General features: G+C 31.7%; 1 protein-coding gene across 1 annotated transcript in view; it reads right to left on the reverse strand.

Moving 5' to 3' along the window:
- LOC106470684 (RNA polymerase II elongation factor Ell-like) overlaps positions 1–24612 on the reverse strand; it is a 70458-nt gene that overhangs the window by 5421 nt on the left and 40425 nt on the right. Inside the window, exons 3-8 of the mRNA XM_022399327.1 lie at positions 7841–7956; positions 7149–7265; positions 5693–5727; positions 4049–4262; positions 3355–3425; positions 2566–2722 (exon numbers count right to left, since the gene is read on the reverse strand). Of these exons, the coding sequence (XP_022255035.1) occupies positions 2566–2722; positions 3355–3425; positions 4049–4262; positions 5693–5727; positions 7149–7265; positions 7841–7956 (710 nt within the window). The remainder of the gene's footprint in view (positions 1–2565; positions 2723–3354; positions 3426–4048; positions 4263–5692; positions 5728–7148; positions 7266–7840; positions 7957–24612) is intronic.

The raw sequence follows: 24612 nt of genomic DNA on the forward strand, positions 1-24612 counted from the left end.
AAAAATATAAAAAATTAAGTTTTAAAAAAAAAATAAAAAAAAAAAAAGCCATTTAGTCTTCAAAGGAAAAAAATTAAATGGTTTGAAGAGACAACCACATAATCTGATTAAGAGGTTTTAGGTAATGAGCATTGATTCATTTGTGATAGTTCAACAGATTTCATTCACCAACAATACTTTTAAAACGTTATTTCCAAATTATAACAGCTTGCCACACTATCCAAAATAAACTTAACTTGTGGAAGTGTTGTGTGGTTTATGAGTGAGCAGTTTGTTATTTCCATACTCTATAAATCGTGGGTAATTCCCTTGAGCAATGGAGAGAAAAATATCAAAATATACTTAGCTAAAAATTATTTTCTATGTATGTTGATCAGTTTGAAGAAGTTAATAAATCTGTGTTAAAGGAAATCAGTATTACTGAAGACAATGAGAATGTTCTAGCACTGCTACTTGTGAAGACTTGGTTTTATATCTTTGGATTCTCTAACAAGATAACAAAGAAAATGTATTATTAAAATTGTACTGTGAAACATGGTGTTTTATTATAAATGTTAAAAAAGTATTGCTTTATAAAAAATAGAGGTAAATTATCTAAGTGGGAAACAGATATTACCAAGATTCTAAAATGAAATCTCTTCCAGCTTTTATAAATATTTAGGTATTAAGATATTTTTAAACCTTAGCAGAACGAAAAACAAAAGCTTCAACTTTAGTCAAAATTTTAATAAAAAAATAGCATGAGCATAAAAGAAAATGTTCATATTTTTTACTTTAAAATGGTTTTCAATTTCGATTTTGGAATAACAAACTGGGTATGTACTGTACGTATAACCACTGAAAGAGCAGATACAACATTCTATACATTAATTCTGGAAGTTCACTGTAAGTGCGGATACAACAGAGGAGAAAACGAAACAGTATTTCTAATCTCATTACCTCGTACAGTCAAAACTTAGCATAATAAAATGGAACATTATTCAATATTAACTTTCTTTTGTAACTTAAATATTTTTAGAACTGCAGAAGTATTTATTATGAGTAAAATATAGGAACGTATGAAAAGCAAGAACAAAGTGCATAAAAAATATAGGATTTTTCTTATCCAATGTAAAAAGATGTTGTCATTAAAAAACATTATGTATAAACACATGGTAATGTTACAGAAATTAAGCCTCACGTTCTATTTATATGTTCAATATACAAGACTAAAAGAAATATACATTAAGACTGAGTGTGATAACCCATCACTGAAAAATAAATAAATTTAATGTTATTTATCTTAGCACAAAGCTACATAATAGGCTATCTGTGCTCTGTCCACCATGAGGAATTGAATCCTGAATTGCATTATGCAAGTCCATAAACTTATAGCTGCCCCAATGGAGGTCCAATTTAAAGAAAACAAGAAAACTGTTCATTTTTAAAAGAAATATTTTTAATATAACAAAATATATATAAATTGAAAATATATTATATGTTATAGGTGTTAGTAATATATGTAATCATCTATTATATCAAAAACTGGTCAACTTTTTAGTATTAACCAAAAGCATGATTAGTATTTTGACAAACATTTCTAGAAACAGAGAACAAAACAACTTTTATGATATGTTCCATTCAAAAGTGTTTCTGACTGCATAAACAAACTCCACACTGAGAAACCCCTCTCCAACAGAAATTCCTTCTTCTCTCTCTCATATTAAGTATTCATGGCATATTGTTTGTTTGTTTTTGAATTTCGCACAAAAGCTACACGAGGGCTATCTGCACTAGCCGCCCTTAATTTAGCAATTAAAGACTAGAGGGAAGGCAGCTAGTTATCACTAGCCATTTCCAACTCTTGGGATACTCTTTTACTAATGAATAGTGGGATTAACCATCACTTATAATGCCCCCATGGCTGAAAAGGTGAGTATGTTTGGTGGCACATGGATTTGAACCCACGACCCTCAAATTGTGAGTCAAGCACCTTAACCACTTTGCCATGTTGTTACCATATGTATCAGCACCTGTTATTGGCTAATGAGTGGGCATGTCAGAATCGAGATTAGAGGTCATACTGTAATGGTGGCAAATGCTGAATCTCATAGCAGCAGAAGCCAGAATAATTAAGAAGATGATTCTTAATTAAGAAAACCTTCAATGTTATTCATTAAAATAATTTATTACATAGGGCTGTTTAATTAATAGTTACATTGCTACCAATAACCAAAGATTAATTGGTTATACCAAACCAATCATCAAAAATGATTTCATAACCAATTCCCACCACTAATTAATGTTTTAAGTATAAGTGCTTAAAAACTATATTCTATCCATGAACTAGTGAAAATCATATATTTTTACAATACATTATAAACTACCATCTCAGAAAAAGTATTTCAAATATAATAATAAGTTGTATGTATAGTAAATTAATGGCTAAAAAAACACAATAAACTTATTACTAATTACTATAATACTGTTAATTTATTGCATACTTGATGTATCAAAAAGTATGTATTAAAAACAAACTGTTCTGAGTGCAACAAATCAATTTCACATCTCTTTGACTTCATCTACCTCTTCATCTGCTTCAGTTCTTCAGCACCATAAAATGGCCAGTCATCACAAACATCATTCCAAACATGACGAGCGAGGTGAAAAGTATTATCTCTAAGAACTGCTACCTGGCTCAATATTGCACTGAGACCCTTCTTGTCTTTCTCTTTAATCCCATCTGTAATTCAAAGTAATTTGAGAAAAATAAAACTTAAAAAGTGATGCTTTAAAATCTTCCTATTGATAGTAGAGGCAAATAAAGCTTTCCAAATGTATTTTATATATATCTATTTGAAAAGCACATCACATCAATCCCTTGATAACATGTGCCTACTTTTATCTCGCCATTTTTATCATCTACCTGTCCATCCATCTATCCTCTCTCTCTCTCTTTTTGTATGTATCTATCTATCTATATACACATACAACAAAATTAGAAAAATAAGATAACTTTAACAAATCCCATAATTCCAGGAGTCTGACTGGATTTTCCTCCTTTCTTTCAAATAATTTAAAGAGTTTTATTTTACCAAACTGGCATCTTAGACTTTGTAGCACAATACAACCCTCTGAGTGAATCTGAGTACAGATATAATATTAATTTTTAAGTATTTCAAGTAATCTTTTTAACTTTTATTGTAACAGATTTAATAAAAGTTTAGCTAACTATCATCTGCATGGTTATTAACCTTACCACAATGCAAATAGCCTCATGCCTGGTGTACACAATATTTTTGTGTTTATTAACAAAAAGCTCCAAAAGGTGTTCTTAATCAATATTAAGAGAAAACTAAAACCTAACCAACATACCTCTCATTAACCTTGCAAGGAGTTCTGGTTTCTTGTATGGCCTGAGTGCAAGCAGATGAATTACACGTTCTCTGTAAGATATAGTTTAGGAGAAATGTATTTAGTTGTGCTTTAAATATGTTCATATTTTTATTTACATTATTAACATAATCATTTTTACAAAATAAAGCATTCACATAAATACAAAATCATCAAACTCAACTACAAGTAAGTTAACAATCAAAGCAGAGCTATTTTTCTTTCTGAAATTTAAGTGTTTACTACATCGTAAAGTATAATCCCATTCTTCTTTTTTTTTTGTTTCTAGGGGTATATTCTAGGGTGTGTGAATAGCATAATTTCTTAACACTGGAACAGTTTAAAAATACTCTGGGTCAACCTACTGTTTACTCCTGACTGAACAATATTCTTAAAACTGTAGATAAGGATCTTATTTAAATTATTATTATTGATGTATACTGTTATGATAACTGTTGAACAAATGGTCCCAGTTTTATACGCTGGTTACTTATTATTTTTATACGGGAAGAAATGGTATACACATTCATTGTTTGATAAAATATTGGTAACTATAATTATTCATATGCATCAATAAGTAAAAAAATATATTTTCAAGTTTATTTTGAAGAGTTTGAAGTACGATGAATAAAGTAAATATAAAAGTAGTACAAAATATTTTCAAACCAACACAAACCTATAAGTTCTTTTTAAAATGTCCGGATTAAGGGACTTTTGGTAAACTGTTGCCTTAGCATGAGAACTTCCAGCCTGACTTAGACGTGAACTACCTGACACAGACAAAGGTTTAGGTGCAGGCTTTGAAGTTGATAAGGCAGAATATGAAAGAAGGCTGGAAGGTTTTGGTAGAGGAATAGATGCAACTGACGTTTTCATTTTCACCTTTCTTCCTAAAGAAAAAACGTTGATTAAAATGTATTTTTTCCACTCTTATATGCTCGCATTTGCACGATCAAATTGGATAATATTTAATGACTACTACTTTTCTTATTTCTTCGAGTCTTGTTGTATTTATTATTTTTAACATCAAAGATGGTTGTAATAACAAAAGTGCACTGGTAGCAATCCTATATATTAGCCAAAATGAAGAATTACTACAGTTGTATATATTTTAAAAATAAGTATAATTAGAAATTCTCTCTAATTATATGATGCCCTAATCAATGTCAATAGGTAGCATGCAAAAGACAATTGAAGCTGGAAGTTGTACACTCCAACAGATCACAGGTGCAGTTCCTATTAGCTCAACATCATCTTGTACATCAAAAGGAAGACAATTTAAAACACATTATGGTTTGATTTGTTTGTTTGTTTGTTTTGAATTTCGTGCAAAGCTACACGAGGGCGTTCATGCACTAGCCATTTAGCAGTGTAAGACTAGAGGGAAGGCAGCTAGTCATTACCACCCAACGCCAACTCTTGGACTACTCTTTTACCAATGAATAGTGGGATTGATCGTCACATTATAATGCCCCCACGGCTGAAAGGGTGAGCGCTTTTGGTGGGACGGGGATTCGACCCCCGAGACCCACAGATTGCAAGTCGAGCTCCCTAACCACCTGGCCATGCCGGGCCAATACATTTTGGATTGATATAAGTAGACATGTAAGACATATTTTCACCTCTGATTCACATTTGTTTTACACTAAATCATGGTAAATAAAACTATAAAAAAAGCCTTGGAAAAGTTATGATACAGCCTTACTGGTGGATTTGTATTTCACAACAGAATAACATAATTTTGTTCTTCAACCCAAGTATAAAAGTAAATATTTAGATCAAAGTGTAGTTTGTAATTTTGCAAGATAACATGAAACATGGATCCTTGGATCCACAGTCTGGTACAATAACCACAAGGCCACAACTGGTTCCTTATGGTTGTGATGACATTCCAGAATTAATGCACTGTTTAATCTACAGAGAAATATTCCATTTGTTAGCTTTTATATATCATTTTCCTTTTCAATTGTTATCCTGCATTTCTGCATTAAAGTGTAAGAGTTAAATTTTTAATAACCAAAGGCCCCCCCACAAAAAAAACCGTAACTTCATTTAATAATTCATGTTATTTAGATCTAAATGTGCTTTATGTATTCATTTTTTTGCAGTTAGAAATACAAAGTACTTTTAAACTGCTCTGTTCTTGTAGCAAAACAAATGATGAAACGTGGTTGATTTTTTCTAACAGGTTTGACCACACCTAATGATAAATTAATTCTCCCTCCTTGAAACCAGAAATTTAATTGTGGTCTTTTTTAGTCACATTATGTTTGCTTACTCTATACCATTTACTACACTACACAAAATAATTAAGACTGACCTACATATGGTCCTGATTCCTTGATAATCTTTGTGCTGCAACAAAAACAAAATCAATGTCATTATCACACTAGTAGTTAATAAGTGAATAAAATAATTCTCAACATACATGTAAATAACTGAAAGCATAACTAAATTAGGAGGAGAAGATAGAGTAAAACTGTATTTCAACATATGAGATTCTTCAAAATGAGTTCTCTAAAATATCATCTTACTCATCAATGAAGAGAGCCCATTTTCATGATGCACCTATTGCTATTTTCCAAAGTGTGGGCTGGAAAATTATACACCTTACTGTAAGTTCTATTATTTCTCTTCTTACAAGAGAATTTTAAAAAACATTTTCTTGCTTAGGTACATCATAAGCTCCAAACTACAAGTTTTCCAACTATTTGTACATGCTTTAGAATGCTATTACCCACACCCTATGACGTATCTACAAAATTTTGCATCTTATTATAAAAGACATGGAGTCTGTACAATATAACACAAAACAGAAATATGTATTCAAATGGTGTGGTGCATAAATAATACAAACTTAAATCAAGCATTGAAATATATTAAACCATTTCAGGAACAAAATCTTTTGCAATCAAATCATTTCAGTTTGAGTGGTTGTTAAGTTTTACTTTTTTACTCATCTTATTACATTTTAAAGCCAAACCAACGGGCTACATATTCTATAAATTTAACTTCTACAGAAAAGAATTGGGTAAATTTAATGATACATTCTAGTCATGATGGTGACATAGTTCCTGCAGCTTCACCCACATTTTAACTTCATTATATAAACTTTAAAACATCTTTTCTATTCCTCTAATGCAAATATAATGAAAATTAAGTTGTCTTTATGGTATATGGTTTAAACCTAGAGTAAATTTCCACAATCCTGGAGCCTGGACAGTTTTAAGATCAAGACCTTGATGAATGCTAATTACTTTTAACTTTAATCAAGATGATATATTGTATGTGCTACATTTATAATATTTTACTGATAAGAGTTATGTTGTTGCAATGCATTATCTCTCAATGTCCTTCATTAAAATATCTGTACTTTATCTAATAACTTTCACGTTTGTACTTGTATGTACATATATAAGAATAACTACAAGAACCACAACAGCTTTTCATTTTTTTTGTGAATTGTCAAACTTACCTTCAACAAACAGACACATGGAATAAGCGGTGAAAAAAGAAATCATAAAAACAGTTTTAAACAAATACTTATCTTATTAAATCTTAAACAAACAGTGTACAACTACATCTATTAAAAAACAAATTACAAAATCTGGCATTTTTATCAGTGGAAGACAAGGTATACATGATTTCTATTTAATTGTGTTCCATTTTTCTTGTTACTATCTGGTCTAACAATTGTCTACAATTTGATAAAACTTATCAAAATGTCACTAGTTACAGGATTCGGTTCTATGAAGTAGACAAGCTCCCACACTGACCAATTTTTCTTGTTCTCTTGTTCTGCAACTGTCATTTTAACTCGTGTGTTTTGGTAACTATCCTCATTAGCACAGATATGCATCTTGTACGTCATGGAACCTAATGAATCGAGCAGCCTGAAGAAAAGAAGAATAAACAAACCATGAATAACAGTTACACAATCTATTAAATATAAAAAACACCATGTAAGCAAGGATGAAAGCTTCTATTCACCGTTACTCACTTCTCACACTTCAACTATTTATAAAATACAAAATTTTTACATTAAATTAACTTATCTAGATAGTTTCAAACTGGTAATAGATTTTAATAAATGAAAGTTATTAATATAAAATATTATGAAAGATGTTATTGGTGACTATTAAATAGACATCTTCAAACATACACATTTTAAGATTCTTAATACTGTTCACATGTAAACAGATTGTGATTTGTCATAAATTGGACTAATAACCACAATGCATTTTCTGCTAGCCTGACAGTACAGACCTATGTACAGGCATCTAAATAATCAACAGTCCTATTACATACAATCTTTCAACCACTAATCGAACACTGCCATCTTGAGATAAAGTTGGTCATCTTATAAAACAAACAAAAACCAATATTTAAACTAACTAAAGAATTCCTTTAGTAGCTAATACAAAAAAGTCAGCAATTAGTTGAACAAAAAAATTAAAGCTATTCTTACCTTGACCCTTTCTGTTGCAAACATTCAAAACTGCCTTGCGGACTGTCAGCTTCAATGTTGGCCAAAGTGAAGCCAAAAATTTGTTCAGTGTTACAGCCTCCTGGTAACCGAATTACCTTATAAATAAAATAAAGTACACTTAGGAAATATTTTGAAAGTAATTTTTGTCTATTTATTTCCAAATTCCTTCTCAAAGTACTAGATAATATATAACAATTTCTAGACACTTAAAATTTTTAATAAAATCTTAAATGAAGTAAAATTCACAGTGTGGAAATAATTCAAAATTAGGTGCATTTCAGTACATTCTGTGTATTTGCATACAAGCAATTAATTATACACTTCATTTGAACAAATAAAATCCATACCAAAGCAATTATACATTTTGGTGCACCTTTAAAAATTTTTGCTTATAGGTTTAAAGGACAAAAATCACAAGACTCATTTAATACAGAAAAATAAAATGTCTACTTAAAACATTAACTGTACAACATGTAATGTTATATGATGAAACCATCTTTACTTAAATAACAATACATTAATTTTCATTCACATAACTGGGTGCATTTATTGTATGCTAGTTAACATAGATTTCCCCCCTAAACATGCGTATATCACATTAACAAAATATAGCAATATTTATAGAAATATACTTTCTCCTTCTGCCACGAATAATACAGATTTGAAAATTTTTTTTATCAGCTAATGAATACCACTACAGATTGAAATCCACAGAGCACTGCTAGAAGTTATAATAGCTTTAGTATCCTAACATTATAGAATATTCAAACTGAGTTTTTCAAACAAGTAGTCTGTTATGAAATATAATGTCTAAAACACAGGAGCATCAAACCATCTTTATTTGATGACAAAGCAATTCCAAATTCATTTTTGGACTTATCATATTACAGTTTTATTTAATATTACATAATCCCTAGCATTTTTAATATTAGCTCTAGTAACAATAAGCAATCCATTTGAACTTCTTTAAATGTAATCAGCCTTACACACTCACTCACAATCTATAAGTATACTATCACCTGGTATGTAAATGCATTATCAGTATTAAACATTAATCTTCATTAAGCTTCAGATCCTCACAGGCTAAAGCAATACATGAATATCATAAGTCCACAATACGATAAAAAACATTAATTTCTAATCAAGTGCATATAATACAAAGGTTTTCAGATTAGTTTTACATTGATGAAACTTAGTTGAATGGACAGCAACTGCTTGTTGTAAAAACACAAGTGTAGAGGATGATGTTTCGAAAGTCTTCTGCCTTTCGTCTTCAGATTGTTTTATTAGATATTATATTATATTGCCAAGTACTAGAAATAGACTATTATTCTTAACTTTGCTTAGGGCAAACTGGAATATTTCTGTTAAGGATTGGTAAACTTTTAGGATAACAACAGCACCTGACAAAGCTGTGTTAATGAAACAGTATGATGATAAAGATACATTCTGGAGATATAGGCCACTATTTTATTTACCTTACCAGAAGTAGACATTTAAGAAAAGTAGAATTAAGATGAAAGGCAGAAGACTTTTGAAACATCACCCTCTGCACTTGTGTTTCTACAACAGGCAGTTGCCATCTATTCAACTAAGTTTCATCATGAATACTCTGCCTAAACAATATGTCAAAAAATAGTTTTACATTCCCAGACTTTTTTCAAAGAAAAGTGTTAATTTATTCTAAAAATGAGCTGTTAAAGCAGAAATTTTTAAGTTTACTGTATTTTTAACAAGTTATAAAGTGTTAATATCATCATAATAAACTGTCAACAACGAACCAAAAATGAAACAATTTCCATATAGTTCTAATAGCTACAGATCCCAACTACTTTAGAATGTTTCTCTTAAATTTTTCCCAGATTTTTCAAGTTTTCCCTTATTTTCCAGTGGGAACTTTTTAAAGAAAAAAATGACATTAAAAATTATTATCTATCAAGTACACGCAGCCAGAAACAGGATGTTTAAACTGAGTCACTATAATACTATCTAGACACTTCTACAAAGTTCCCTCTTCAGTAACTTGGACAAAAAAAATAAAAATTCCCACCATTATGCAAGACTTGAACAAGGTAAGGTTTGGTTTTGGATAGTAAAACTTGCCCAACAAAAAGACAGTAATTCTTTTTTTTATTCTTTAAGTACATTACAAAAAATTTATTATGTTCATCAAATCATCTTTCTGACCATGAAGTCTAGTCAAACTCTACAAGTGTCTAGCATAAAATTAAGGAAAACTCATAACACACAACTTTGATGTGTTTATACCAACTGTGTGTGGTCACTGGTACAGTATGAATTTTTGATATTTATATTACAAAGAACTTTTTGTGCACAAGCTAGTAAAACTACAGGTTTTCAATCAGAAAAAAATTAGACTCATTCTAAAATCTCATTATGTTTGTTACTTTTATTATTACAACTGTGTATCTAGTAAATTTAAGATGAACTCTAGTACATCTTAATTCTACTTCTAGTGAGGTAAATAAAATAGTGGCCTATATTTCTAGAATGTATCTTTATCATCACACTATTTCACTAATACACCTATTGTCAGGTGCTACCAATCCTTGATAGAAATGTCTCATAATACACTCCAGTCTGCCTTAAGCAAATATAAGAATAATAATCTAATTCTAGTACTTGAAAATATAATGTGATATCTAGTAAAACAGTTCATGTTTACAGAAGTGAAACATTATGAAGATGATTTTACTTTAAGCATGAAACACTTGTCATATGAGCCAAGGGGATCTTTTTACTATGGGGTTGTTGTTACCAAAACTTTTCCAATGCAGAAACTGTTAAAAATTATGTATATTTTGAACCAAGAGACGCTCATAATATTTTTTTACAAAAAGTGAATAAATATTTCAAAATTTATGGTGTTTTGTTTATAAGTGGATGTATATAGTAAAGCACATAGGCATGGTAACACAATTATTATGGGATAGTAGCTGTTTGCTTCTTTTGCTGCGACTGCATTCGAGAAACAAATGATTTCAATTGATCATCACTTGCAACCATTGTCTTTATGCTGCACCTTGAGCTCACAGACTGCAATTTTAGGTCTAATTGTGTATTTCGATTCAGACACAATGGAAATCATTATGTCTCTATAAGGTTGCTGTATTTCCCTGGAAGAATTAATGTCAAGGGTACCTGCCATGTTGTTTGTACTTTGTTATCAGGGTTGTGATACAGTGACAAATTTTCATGTCAGATGGTATATTGAATTGATCAAGATATTTAGATCACAGTTTTTCAAGCATTCTTCCAGGGCCCATTATATTTCACTTATCATCAAGATCTTTCTTGAACATTTCAAGTATATCATCCTTGAATTGATCTGTAAACTTATGGCCATATATTTCATCATGTGGTGGACATATTGCCCAACCAAGAGTAAATTCCTCCATAAAGTAGCTGGAATTCAATTTATTTCTCATGTCTGTTTCTGAATTACCAGAGGATTCATTGGCTGCTTCCCACCATGCTTTTGACATATTTTACTGCAGGAAATAATCCATCACATGAACAACCACAACAACTTCTTTTGAAGCATATTCCACAATGAGGACACTTGTATTTGTATGCTAAATGCTCCAGAGTTCTGTTACTGTTCCCTATCACATTTTTCTTGACCTGGCCATGAACAGAGTCATTATTTTAGTAAAAATAGTGTCAAACAACCACATTTCAGCCAATGCAAGTTATCACGAAGTAATAGCAAAAACAAAAAAGCCACAATGGGTTAGCATTTCTGGATCAACAAGAAAGACCTCCCTTGTCTCATGTGAGGTTAAAATTACAGAAAGAAAAAATGAAGGAAATGAGACAAAGACATGACTCTAATTTCAAAATAAACAATGTATAAGGAAAGGTTTTCATTTTTAAATAGAACTTCTGCCAAAAATTATGCTGATATAATTTATGAGTAAACAATAACCAACAATATTTTAATAAATGTTACTAAAATCAAAAGGTCATCAATTCCTAGCATGATATTATAGTTCATGTCAATGTTTCCAAATTGGGAACACCTATATGTATTAGGTGTGTATGCAAGAACAATATATATTTACTGATAGCATTTACATAAATGTATATTACCTATAAAAAAAAAAAAAACTTTGAAAAGTTAGTGATTCCAAACAAACAGGTGCACTCAGGTTAGAGTATGAAAATCTCAGGTTAATATATTTGAATAGAAGGTACACAAGTAATCTAGATCTCGTATATCTTTAAATTTAAAGTTTTTTGGATGTAAGGATAAGCTAAAAGTTTAGCAGGTATCAATGTTGGTGAGCCTTAAAAGGGGGGGGGTCTGGAATATATGTTATTACAACAAAAATTAATGGTCATTTTTTTTACTTCAAACTAGGAAAAAACAACTGGAAACATAAATTTTTATAGTGAACTAAATTCTTTATACATACACTGCTTTCTAGACAATTGAACAAAATAAGTGGCAGTTCTTTATGATCATCTGTATTTATTAAACTTATTTCAATAGGAGAATTAATTGCACTTTACTCAAACAATTTGTTTATTCTAATTCAGTAACATGACACTGCATATGCAAGCAATGGCACCACTGGTAACAAGTTTTGCACCTACACCTTTGGTTCATAATGAATTCCTGACCATTAAACAGAAGAATGCTACTATATGTAGACTTATGGCTAGAAGAATATAGGAAACCTTCCTTTAGAGAAATATTCATAAAGCAAGACTGTTAAACAATACTAACCCTTCAACTGCAACTTTACCTCATATGATGTTAGCATAGGTAACTGCTGTTGACATCATGTGATGCAAGCATTGTGCATACAACATTCTGAATGGCCTGCCACAAAAATTTGTGAATCTTTGCACATGTGGTGGTAGGCAGATTTACACAAGCTGCAAATGAAGGGCTAAGTAAAAAAACATAAGATTTTTAAAAAGGGGACCTTCAATGTTCTTAACAGAAAATGAAGAACTTGGACACAAGTATTTAGGACAGCAAGGCTCAAAAATCACTCCTTAATCCAATTCAGAGAAATAATATCATCCAAAAAAGTGGAGGTTATGATTATGAAAGAGAACCCTCTGATCAAAAAGCTCTTGCAATAAAGCTGGGCATATCTGAAAGTACCATTAACAAGATAATAAACAAGGAATTGAAAGTGACAAAATTTCATAAACTTCCAGCCATATCTCAAAATCAATGGCTGTTTTCATCAGAAAGATAGCTAAAAATACTGGAATCACAGCAGTCTTGTTTAACCACAAATCTTAAGTCTCCAATGCAGCTCAAATGAACGTTTGTGCCTTTGAACTGCTTAAAGGTGGTTTTAGAAGCTGGCATCCATATAAATAAAGATTCTAAGGTAAGTCTGTCAAGGTAGGTGGTCTAAGATTGACTCCATACTATTGCTACACTTCACAGAAGTTTGATCCAACTAAATTTGTTGTGTCGGGCATTTGTGAGTAATCATGAACATCAGATTGAGCACCATCGACAAAAAAGAAATTAGTTCCAAGGGCAACAAAAAATCTAAAATGTGGTTCTTAACTTCTTATGCTGAGCCACTAACTTCAGTATTACGCATTTGTTTACGTCAAATAATTGCAACACATTTAATGATAATCACTGGGTAAAGCTAATACTGTGTGTGTGTGTGTGTGTAAATAAATTCAAGTTTAGAAAACAAACGAATTGCATATTTATGGAACGTTAACAGTTTATGTTAACATACGCTAAACACTTGCTTAAGTATGTTTCCGAGAACTTATAAAATTCTCAAAACTTTACACAAGAATTATAAAAGTGGTCTTCAAGCACATCAAGTATTTTACACAGGAAGATATTCTAAGCATTCCTCTTCTTTAAATATAAAGCTATATATTACGACGCCTGAACCGTTTCCTGGTTCACAGGCCTAAAAGTAATACTTTCTTGTAATTGATTCACTTCTATTCTAAAGGGAATCGGTCCTTGACCAAATTTCGCGTATAGACACGTGTGAAAAGCTGGTTAGTAAACTATTCTTTTGAGGCATCACGAGAAATATACTGAACATCCTTGTAACTTCACGTGCTCTTCGGAGATCATTAACCGTTCCAACACAAACAAGCAGGAGTAGTCTAGAAACCAATGGTTGTACTACCAGGTATTAACGCTTATAGTTGGGCCTTTAAGTAAGCTTTTCCTTATCATGAGTTACCTCTAATTACAGCTCTTCATTCTCGAACTTGAATCTACTATGACATCTCCTGAACATTGACCCAATAAACGAATTACTTTATGTTTCTTGAATAATAAGCATTATGCACATATTAAGTTACATTTATCGTGGAATAGATACATCGTAAGTCTTCGTTAGAAAAATCATCAATATGGCTAAAGACGAGATCTAGTATTAAAATGATAAAACAAATATCAGAAAGCGAATAAGGTGTTTTAGCAATTTAACTAGGCAATAATAAACTTCTATGTCTGCACCAAAAGTATATAAGCAGCCATTTAGCACAACTTAACAACGAATAATAAATACATAAAACAACACACCTCTATAAATTTATTACAAACTGACGTACCCGTTCAATGCACAAGGAAAACAGAGAGACCATCAGAATTGACAAAGAGGGGCCAGATCCGGACGCCGAACCCCCCAACCCACATCACTCCCCGGGGTGATCTACGGGCATATATCAGTGACAATCAGGCTAACAGTTCACTAGTTATATGCGGACACACACACACACAGCTTTGTCAAATAATGGTTTAGATTTCATTTTAATTTTCCTTTTTAATTGAATATGAAATGTAGACACCAAGCATTTGACTAACACTTTTTTTGTGCATGAGCCAAAAGTTTTAATTTGCTTTTTTCTTTTAATTCTTGAAGTGCTGAAAACCACCGAAAAAGAAATTCTTATCACTAAAACTGACTACTTTTATTAACGTGTATCTGAAAGAATACCAGTGTTTAATCGTCTTAAACGCAACTTAAATTTACGATAAAATCAACAGCACTGTGATAAAAATAATGGGCTTTCCTTTTCTGTGGAAACATTTATAATATCTTCACTAACCGATACCACAATAAATAACGCTCTCAAATGCTATGGGATACAATTATCAACATTTATTTGTTTGATGAATTTCACGCAAAGCCACACAAGGGCTATCTGAGCTAGCCTTCTCTAATTTATCAGTGATTTACAAGAGGGAAATAATCTAGTAAACACCACCCACCGCGAACTCTTTCACTACTCTTTTACCAACAAATGGTGGGATTAATAGTCACATTATGACACCCTCACGGCTGAAAGGGCGAGAATGTTCGGTGACGGAGATTCGAACCAGCGACCCTCAGATTGCGAGTTGAGCGCCCTAACCACCAGGCTCAGTTTTGAAGCGAAGGCACCAAGTCAACACTCATTGTCAACTCTTAAGCTACTCTTTATCAGCGAAAAATGGGATTGACCGACACTTTATAAAGCCCCAACAGCTGAAATGGGAGTATGTTCGGTGTTGGGTTTCAATCCCGCGACCAGCAAATTGCCCTTCGAGCGTCCTAACAACCAGACTATGACAGGCCTATCAACATATTTACGAACATTAACTGTGAAAAGTACAAGCTCTTCCAAAACCTTTTTTCCTGTCATCCTTGCATATAAATATATCTAACAAATCTAACGAAAACTAATTGTTTTATATTTTCCTCTGAGACTTTAATTACCATAAATATCAAAATTTTAGTTTGTACATTTTGAATGAAGTTTAGTCTGGTAAATTAACGCCTCTAAAATTAATGTTGTCGCATATCAGTCACTAGAACTTTGAATTGAAAGATTAATTTTCAATTTATATATATATGGGTATCTTTATTATTTAAAACAGAAATTGGCGGTGATCTACGACTTATCTAAAAGTCAATCAAGGTCAAATTAACTGCAGAACAGAAAGAGAGCTATCACTGTTCCAAGTGTGAATTAATTCCACATAAAATCAGACAATCTCTATCATCCCATACTCATGGCAAACTGGAAAATAAAGTTTTACAAAGCATTATCTTTGACATTGAATTTCAGTTCCTCGAGAGAGGTAACCTGCATTGCAAGTGGTCAGTTTAAACTCTTATCTAATCCCCCTTATTATTCTGTTCACGTTATATTTTAGCTGCAACACGTGTCATTGTCCTAATAATAATAATAATAATGAACGTGGAAACGCTGTTCAGTTTTATTTTACTGTTATATACCAGCGACAAAGCAACTGTAACGCGTTGATTCATTCCGTCATACCTTTTTTGATGCACGAAATATTAACGTTTCGCGTTTAGTTTTTAAAAAATCCACAAGAAAACCCATAGCCTAAATATACTCTACATACAAACACGTGTATTGGCGCTACAAAAATCTGTCATCAATCACAACAGGTATTTCTGGAGTTTCCCGCGGGTAAATCCTACTTCAGGAAACCGTTCAACCACGGTTATTGCCCTAAAATTGACCGAGTGAAACTAACTGGGTCGCTAGAGGGAGCTTTTAAAATTTCCCTCGACAATAATGGATTTACTGTTAAAGATATTCTGGCTTGCCAGCTACATAAACACACATACGTGTATAAATTATACATCTGAATATACATGCGATTATTGTCAGACAAGCAAAACGACGATAAACATACAAATATCAATTACATTTCAAGTTTTTATTCATATATTTCTTTTTCATGTTCAGTGTTTATGATACAACATTAAAACTTTTCGAGAAACTTTCGCGTTACATATTTACGTGGTTTCAAGATTGTGCACGGGTCACGAAATCTGTTACTATATTTGCAAATACCGCTACGATGCGAATTCCAAACAATGCATCTCAGATATTAACTACTGAATGTCGAAACGGATTTACTAAACAGGGTATGTAAACGCAACAAAAACAAGTCAATGGAGAGACTGAAAACATATTTAAAAGTAGTGTACTTTCAACAACAAAGTTACAGTTCTGAATACAAGTTTCACAACTGAAAACTGAACATTCCACATTTTCAAGAACAACGTGGCAATTTCTTTAATATTCCAATAGGATTCACAAGACAGAAATCATAGGACAAATTAGTAAATCAATATGTATATATAGGTTTACTAAACCTCCTCGATATGGTCAGTTAAAGCACTCCTCATACTAGCATGAATATATTTCTTAATTAAACTTAAATAACTCTTTACTAATGGTGCTAAATATTTGTTTTTAAAGCTACACAATGGGGTTATCTGTGCTGTACCAACCGCTGATATAGATCCCCAAATTTTTAGCGTTATAAGCCCCAAGGTTACCGCTGTGCCACCAGAGGTGAGGGGACAGTAGAAAATATTTAAATTATTAATTAGTTCATCCAACTACCAATAATTTGTATATTAAAGCCACTGTATTTAAGGTGATATATTGAATAAAATTACCTTAAATTTTTTACAATATTTATAAAGAAAAAACGGAATATTTGATTAAATCTGGTAACAAACACGTGATTATTTTAACAAAATCCTTTAAGAAAAATACACTAATATTCGTTCATACTAAATTTATGTGAAAGTTTTATTCCCGCTACAATTAAAAGCGAATGTTCTTTGCTGTTTAACTTATACAGCTAGTATATTGACTGTTTGTTTCCGATATTCTCATAAAACTTTACAAGGACTATCTGCTCTAGATATTCCCAATTTTGAAATGATAGAAGCAAGGTAGCTAGCTAGTCAACAACATCCACTGGAAATTCTTGAACTACTCGAATCACTTAGTGGGATTTGACTGTCACACTTGTAACGTACCCACGATCTCAAAGTGCGATTAGTTTTTGCAGGAACGGAACGCAAATCGTTCTCCTTCTGCTTCATGCTAACCACTAGACCTAATATGTTGGTATATGTTACACAAATTCACCTAGCTTTATTTTTTGGAACTAAATTTCTAATCGTATTTAGGATTATTTAGGCTGGTTTTCTCTAGTAATAGCTAAAGTACAGTATTTTTTGATAAATGTATGCTATAGATGTACAATTTTTAAAATTAAATATAATACATATTATAATTATTAGAATGTTTATTTATTTGTTCTTGTAAGCCTTTTTCTGAAAACTCTTCTGAAAAACTTAAATTTAAAAGAAGTACTCACAGTACACCGCTTCTACGATATTAACAAATTTTCGTCTTACTAGCAAAAAGTTTTTTTTTATTACGTTTCTTTCAGCACATTGAGTTCTTCTAAATATAACTTTCCACATACATACACAAAGACGGAAGTAACCATGAATTTCCCTAAAACTTTCACAGGAAACGGAAAGTATCAAAGAAACCTTTATTATAAAAGTTGTAGTAAATCGTTCAATTACGGCAATGAACAACGTATTAATGGTACTAATTATTTCAAAAAATGCATTTATGTTCTGAAATTTTATTTTAGTTATATATCAATCCAAAAATAGTTTCGTTTCGTTCTCCCAACAAAATTATGTTTTTTTCAGAAAATTAACGATTTGAAACATGTGAATTTGATGGCATGAAGACTCGGAGTGAGCTAATAAAGCTTTCGTATAAAGAACAAGGGTAGAGTTTTTGGCTCTGATGGACTAATTTACTTCGACGTTCCGGCTTTTACAATGAGGTCTCAATATAGAAGCCGAAACCTCGTCCCACTCTAGAGGCCCCCCCAGTGGTACAGCGGCAAACAAACAACAAACTACACATTGCTCATTAATACAAAATGAATATTGCTGTCTCAACGCTACAGAGTACACGCTAAATCACGTTTCTTTTGGATAAAATTAAAGCTTTAAACTCCTGGTACTCAATTAAATGGAACAATCACAATAATCAAGTCTTATAATTATCCATGGTTTACACGATGATAAAAGTTTACCATATTATACACGAGCGTATTATACATTTCTACTTTGTTCATGAAAGTAGACCGTCGGATACTAACAGGGTGACGAGTTTTTTTTTTAAATTTGAGCCAAAATGAAATCCTCTTTATTTGATTGCGTGTCACTTTTCACTTCTGTTCTGCGATATCCCAACAAGGTTTGAGGAAGAAAAAGAAAAAGTGATATTTCATGTGCGATAACATTTCATTGCAGTTATTAAAAAACACCCGTTCATATCATTCAACACAAAGTATAAATACGTATTAAAAATATTTTGATAAGTGATCATACAAACATGCAAGTCATAAATAATAAAAAACGCATACAGTATTTATGAATCTAATGTTCTAAATGCATCCCTCGTCGTAATTAACACTTTTAAAACCTAATATGAATAGCGAAAGAAGACCATAAAAAGACACGGAGGACAGAACTCTACTTTTCTAGTCAAATATATAACATAAACTGAAGATCAACCTGCCAGACACTATAGATAATTAGATATACATTTCTTATGTTTCTACTTAAAAAAAAAAGATTACAATTCATTGTTTCATCAGTTGGATAACCTCGCTTTTAAAGATGGCCAGTTTAGGAGATTTAGGTTACTACTAAATACATATATTAAGCTAACAATTTAAAAAGTATAACAATTAAAAATGAAAAAGTAATAGCATTCGATATATTAAACACTAACCAATACTGTTAACGAAAGTAACAAAAAAAAATACACCTTACTTAAGAAACATGAACACTAGCTGTTGGCTTGAACTAATTTTATTTGAAAAGCGTAACATCTGATGGCATGTCAGATTTTATCTGCACCTGTGAGAGGTGATAAATTTATGACGAAACATTACCGTTTAAACTATGTCGAGTTAGTACCAGTAACATACCTATAGTAGAACCAGACACTTATGTTTATGAAGACACATAATAATAAATGAAAATGATACTCGAATCGTCCATTAAAATGCAATAATGTTAAACGTCATACTAATTAAAAAATGCTCTCAAGCTTCTCATAAATGGAAGAACCTGTAAATAATTGGCCTTTCTTGTCGCTTTGCAGTTTTACTTGCGCGAAAAGAAATACCCAACAGGAAAGTTACTTAAAAAGATAGAGTTTACATTAGTTTAATTCGGTTTATTTGTTCAAAGGAAGTACCTCCCCGTTTCTTATTATTGTATTTTTTCTTCTTTTTGTTTTTGTTGTTGGAGGGTTGTCCTACTCTTTCCCTTTCTAACTAAATACACAAAATTCTATATATACAATTCTGTATACAAATATGATGAGTATGTTATATTAAAATCATTTTAAAAGCGCAATTAAGAAAGTCACGTAGAAATCACAGCCGATTTAAAGTCTGAACTATATTTTGACATTGGTGTTTCCATAGGTAGAGTGGTACCACCGAAAACTGATCAGTAAATAAAAATTTAATTTGATAAAGGGTTATGAACATCTAATTTACTATAAATATTCTGTGTGTCATGAAGAATGGGTACAATAATTATATTGTACACACCTAAATCACCTTATCCAGCTGAGATTTGTTAAAAGCCATTAGCGGAGCTAAATGATATCTTTAAATTTGACTTGAAATAGTAAAATACACAAATAATAGTAGGCCTAAAATATTATTTTAAGTCACTTGTATGGTTTAAACTCAAATGTATATACAATTTCAATTCTATAAGTTAATAAAAACCACAACAAAAACTTCGAAAGGTTTCAAATTAATCTTCATTCATAAGCAAGAACAACCTGATTTACTTATCTTGTTATGGAGATGTCAACCGATATTGATTTTTACTCAAAATTCAATGCAATGATTTTTTCATTGTCTGAATTATAAAATCATCAGAATAAAATTACAGACAGTTTATATAATTTCAACATGTCAGGCGCGAATAGTAAAACATTATCATTTAATAAATATATTTTTTTTTACAGTTATGTAAAATATCAGGACAGCGGTTAAACGTTTCGGAGGTTATGAACAAGATTTACAAACGAAATTTTGTTATTTTATTCGTGATTTATAAACATCGCTCTAGATGTCAAAATGTGAAGGATTATAGTCATGGAATGTGTTTATACGACCTGTTCAAAATCGTTGATACTTGTGGCACAAACACGGTTTTAACAACAGTTCTGGATATTGAAAAAGCAAACAGGTCAAAATTTTAAATCTAAAAGCCCAGTCTTGTTGGAAACTACCGATAACTGAAGCAATATCATCTCTTAAGGCTTTATATCTAGGTGACCAATTGAGGAGACAGAGGTCCAATTTCAATTGATTAATTATTACATATTTCAATATTAAAAGTTATATAAGAGTGTCCGAAAATTACGTTAACAAAACTGATATTGTCAAACAAAACTTCTGCTACGGAAATTTTCCTTTGTTAGTTGTGCGGATGGCGTGCGTTCCAAAACTTCATATACCTATATATATATAAATGTTAACAAACTTTTTAATATAATTTCCAAACATACTATATAACTATACGTATACGTATGTATATTTAATCGTTAGCCTCATTACAGGAAATATCTCGATTTTACAAGCATCATCTTTTCGACCTTATTTAACAGATCGGGTGATGGCAGGCCTCATTCGTCTGACACAACTAAAACAGGAAATGGAAGCTCGTGGTAGACATAGGTAAAAAAAGGTCTGAATGGTGTCATCGCGATCGTTATTCGAGAGTTGGAGATCTTTAGGTTTCTGAACCAAGTAAGGTGCCTAACAGGAGTTGCTTTAGGTCTTACAATGGGTGACGTAAGTGTTCAACGAACTATATGGAGCTAAAACTACGTTGCTTCCAAAAATAAGCGAACCCTTGGCGGTTTGTATCTGCTCTCTGAATTTTTCAAGCACATAACCGTGCTACTATAAAGATCACTCTTTCCTTTTAAATGTGTATATAAACCTTTGCCAACAAAGATAATTTGTTCAGGTTACATATTTTATATTAGCTACAATGAACTACTGCATTAGTCCAATTGACTGTTTGTTGAATTCCGACCATAGTTTCTCCAGGGCTATGTGCACTAGCTGTCCCTAATTTTTAAGTGGTAGACTAGAGGGAAGGTAGCTGGTCAATACCACCCACCGCCAACTCTTGGGCAACCATTTGCCAACGAATAGTGAGATTAACTACTACATTATAATCCTATGACTGAAGAGGCGAGCAAGTTTGGCGACGAGTTTCGATCCCGCAACCCGCAGTTTACGAGTAGAGAACCCTAACCCTCAGGCCATGCTAGGTTTTATATCAGCTCAAACATCAAATGTAAAAATACTAATTATGTTGCAACAACACAACTGACGAAAGTAAAATCTGTGAGAAATATTGATCTCAATAAACCATAGATCGGGTTTCTAGGACGCAACAAATGATATACAAGCATATCATAATGTATTATTAGATTCTGAAAGTTCATTGCTCGAAGTATCTGCTTCCGAAGAAGAATTTTTGGAACACGTAACTTACCCCAAAGATTATAACTAAAATGTATCTCACGTTCGAGGGGCTAATGAGAATTGAATATTTTATACAAGCTCCAAGATTAACTCTAAAATATGCAGTTTATGTGCTTTAATGGTTATTACATTTGAGAAATTTGTTGAGGAATGATAATTCACGGATGCTTATAAATTAATACAAGTTTTATTAAAGTTAGCTTTCATTTTAATAAAAGTATAGATAATAATATGGGGCCTATATGAGAAGATATGTACCTACTTTGTAATTTAAGAACGAAAAAAGTTTCGTGAAAATTATTAAAAAATGACATCGTCCTTGAGCTTGTACATTTTCCAAAAAGAGAAGCTTTTCATAAGTTTGCTTTGTAATGCAATTATCTCATAAAAGATTAATTATACAACCCGTTGTCTTTCTTTCCTGTATTTCAATTATAATAGCGTGATTTCTGATTCACTGGTGTTAATGTTTAAATTTTATACTTTTAACTTTAATCCCTTTAATTATTTTTTACTGAATTAATAGTTGGTATATTTTTTATATGTTTTGTACATTTGAATTAAATTAATTCAATTAATATTTATTCAATAACAAATTTCTTCCTTTCGGTTGGGTATTATCTCATATTTACGACCACTCGAAACTGAAGTTTCGGCTGAGATTAATATGGGTTATTCGAGATACAATGTTTCTTATATTGGATTAGTTATTGTTTTCACTGATTTAATTCCTCAAGTATATTTCAAGGATTACAAATACACTTGTATTAAAGTTTTCGTATTATTATTATTTTTCCATCTATATTGACTAACCTACAAATTTATGTTGAGCTCATAAAATACAAAAAGATTGCCATTTTTTCATTAACTTATCCTCAGTTCGGACTTTCTCGACATATTTACTTATAAACACGCAAGGCAAATGTATATTTTAAATACAAGACAAAATAATTTATCAATTTAGCCAATAAAGAAAATATTACGTGCTTGAATTGTTTAACCAAAGGCCGCATGGAGGGGTAACCGGTTTTAACCACTCACACCTCTATAGAGTATTGTTTTCAGTCAGTCAGTCAGTAGACACTAAACTGACGTCACATAAGAGACGCTTAACGTTGCAATTTGTACTGCCACGACATCAGTAAAACGTAACCATGCCATGAATCACAAGACGAATTATGCAGGCTACAGCACAGCATTACATATGAACTTCAAAACTCAAGAAAAAAAATATTTGTTACTATTAATTTTGATTTTATTTACTCTTGAAACAGAACACTTTCGGGTACCCTGCGGAAGTACATCTAGTTGTAGGTCTATGTTATAATTTTAGAACGTTGAACGATTTGGAAGGATGAGATTTAGAGGCACGCCGGAGCCATTATTTACCATTGTTACACTCCTCTCCCTCCCAACTTGCAATTAACAACGCATGCCATTCTAACATTCCTGCAAAATCTCAGAGATATCTAAACTAGAAAGGCATATTTGTACGCCATGTTTACTTATGTTTAGCTTCCTTAGTGACTTTCCTTCTTTACTTCCCCTCTAAAGTGATTTTGTTTATTTGTGTTAGAGCAAAGCCACATTGGGCCTTGTGCTGTATCCACCGCGAGGAATCGAACTCTGGATTTTAGCGCTGTAAGTCCGTAAACTTACTGCTGACCCACAGAGGGACTTTATAACCAAGTTATTACTAAGCGAAAATAGGTAAATATTTGTATCGTTTCCCACGATTCACAACTGCAGTTATTATTAGTGCAACAAACCAAAAGTAACAGTTACAAATATACACAGCGTGATTTGACTTTAGAGACATTTATGTAAGAAAAAAAAAGAACGCAATTTTTATGTAATGTTAAGATATCGTTAAAGTTTTTATTTATTTTCCTTCATTTGTATTTCCAGAGAAATGATTGGTGAAAATGAGTAAAATCTGTTTCGTTTCCCATGAACATACTCAAACAAAACAAAAAATGAAGTTCAAAATTTACACTGGTGTAATTTGATTCGTAATGACGTTTCAATGCTCACTTGTAGCAAAACGTGTGCGAAATTATTGATATGCTACAGATAAAACCATAAGAAGATATTCTGAATTTATCATTATAAGTCATATCACTTGTTACACAATTTTTTTTTATTAGAATGAAAAACCAAAAACGAAGCACGTTTTTAGATAAGTAAGCATCATTATATACACATATTGACGACTTCAGTATTATATAAACATCCTTGTGTATGTTGTTACCCCTTACGGTAACGTGTATGAAGTAATTCAGGGTCACTAGGACTAAAATTAGATAAAGGTTAATAAGGCCAGCTTCTTTATAGA

This window comes from Limulus polyphemus, unplaced genomic scaffold (assembly GCF_000517525.1).
Source record: "Limulus polyphemus unplaced genomic scaffold, Limulus_polyphemus-2.1.2 Scaffold4158, whole genome shotgun sequence".
Classification (NCBI taxonomy): domain Eukaryota; kingdom Metazoa; phylum Arthropoda; class Merostomata; order Xiphosura; family Limulidae; genus Limulus; species Limulus polyphemus.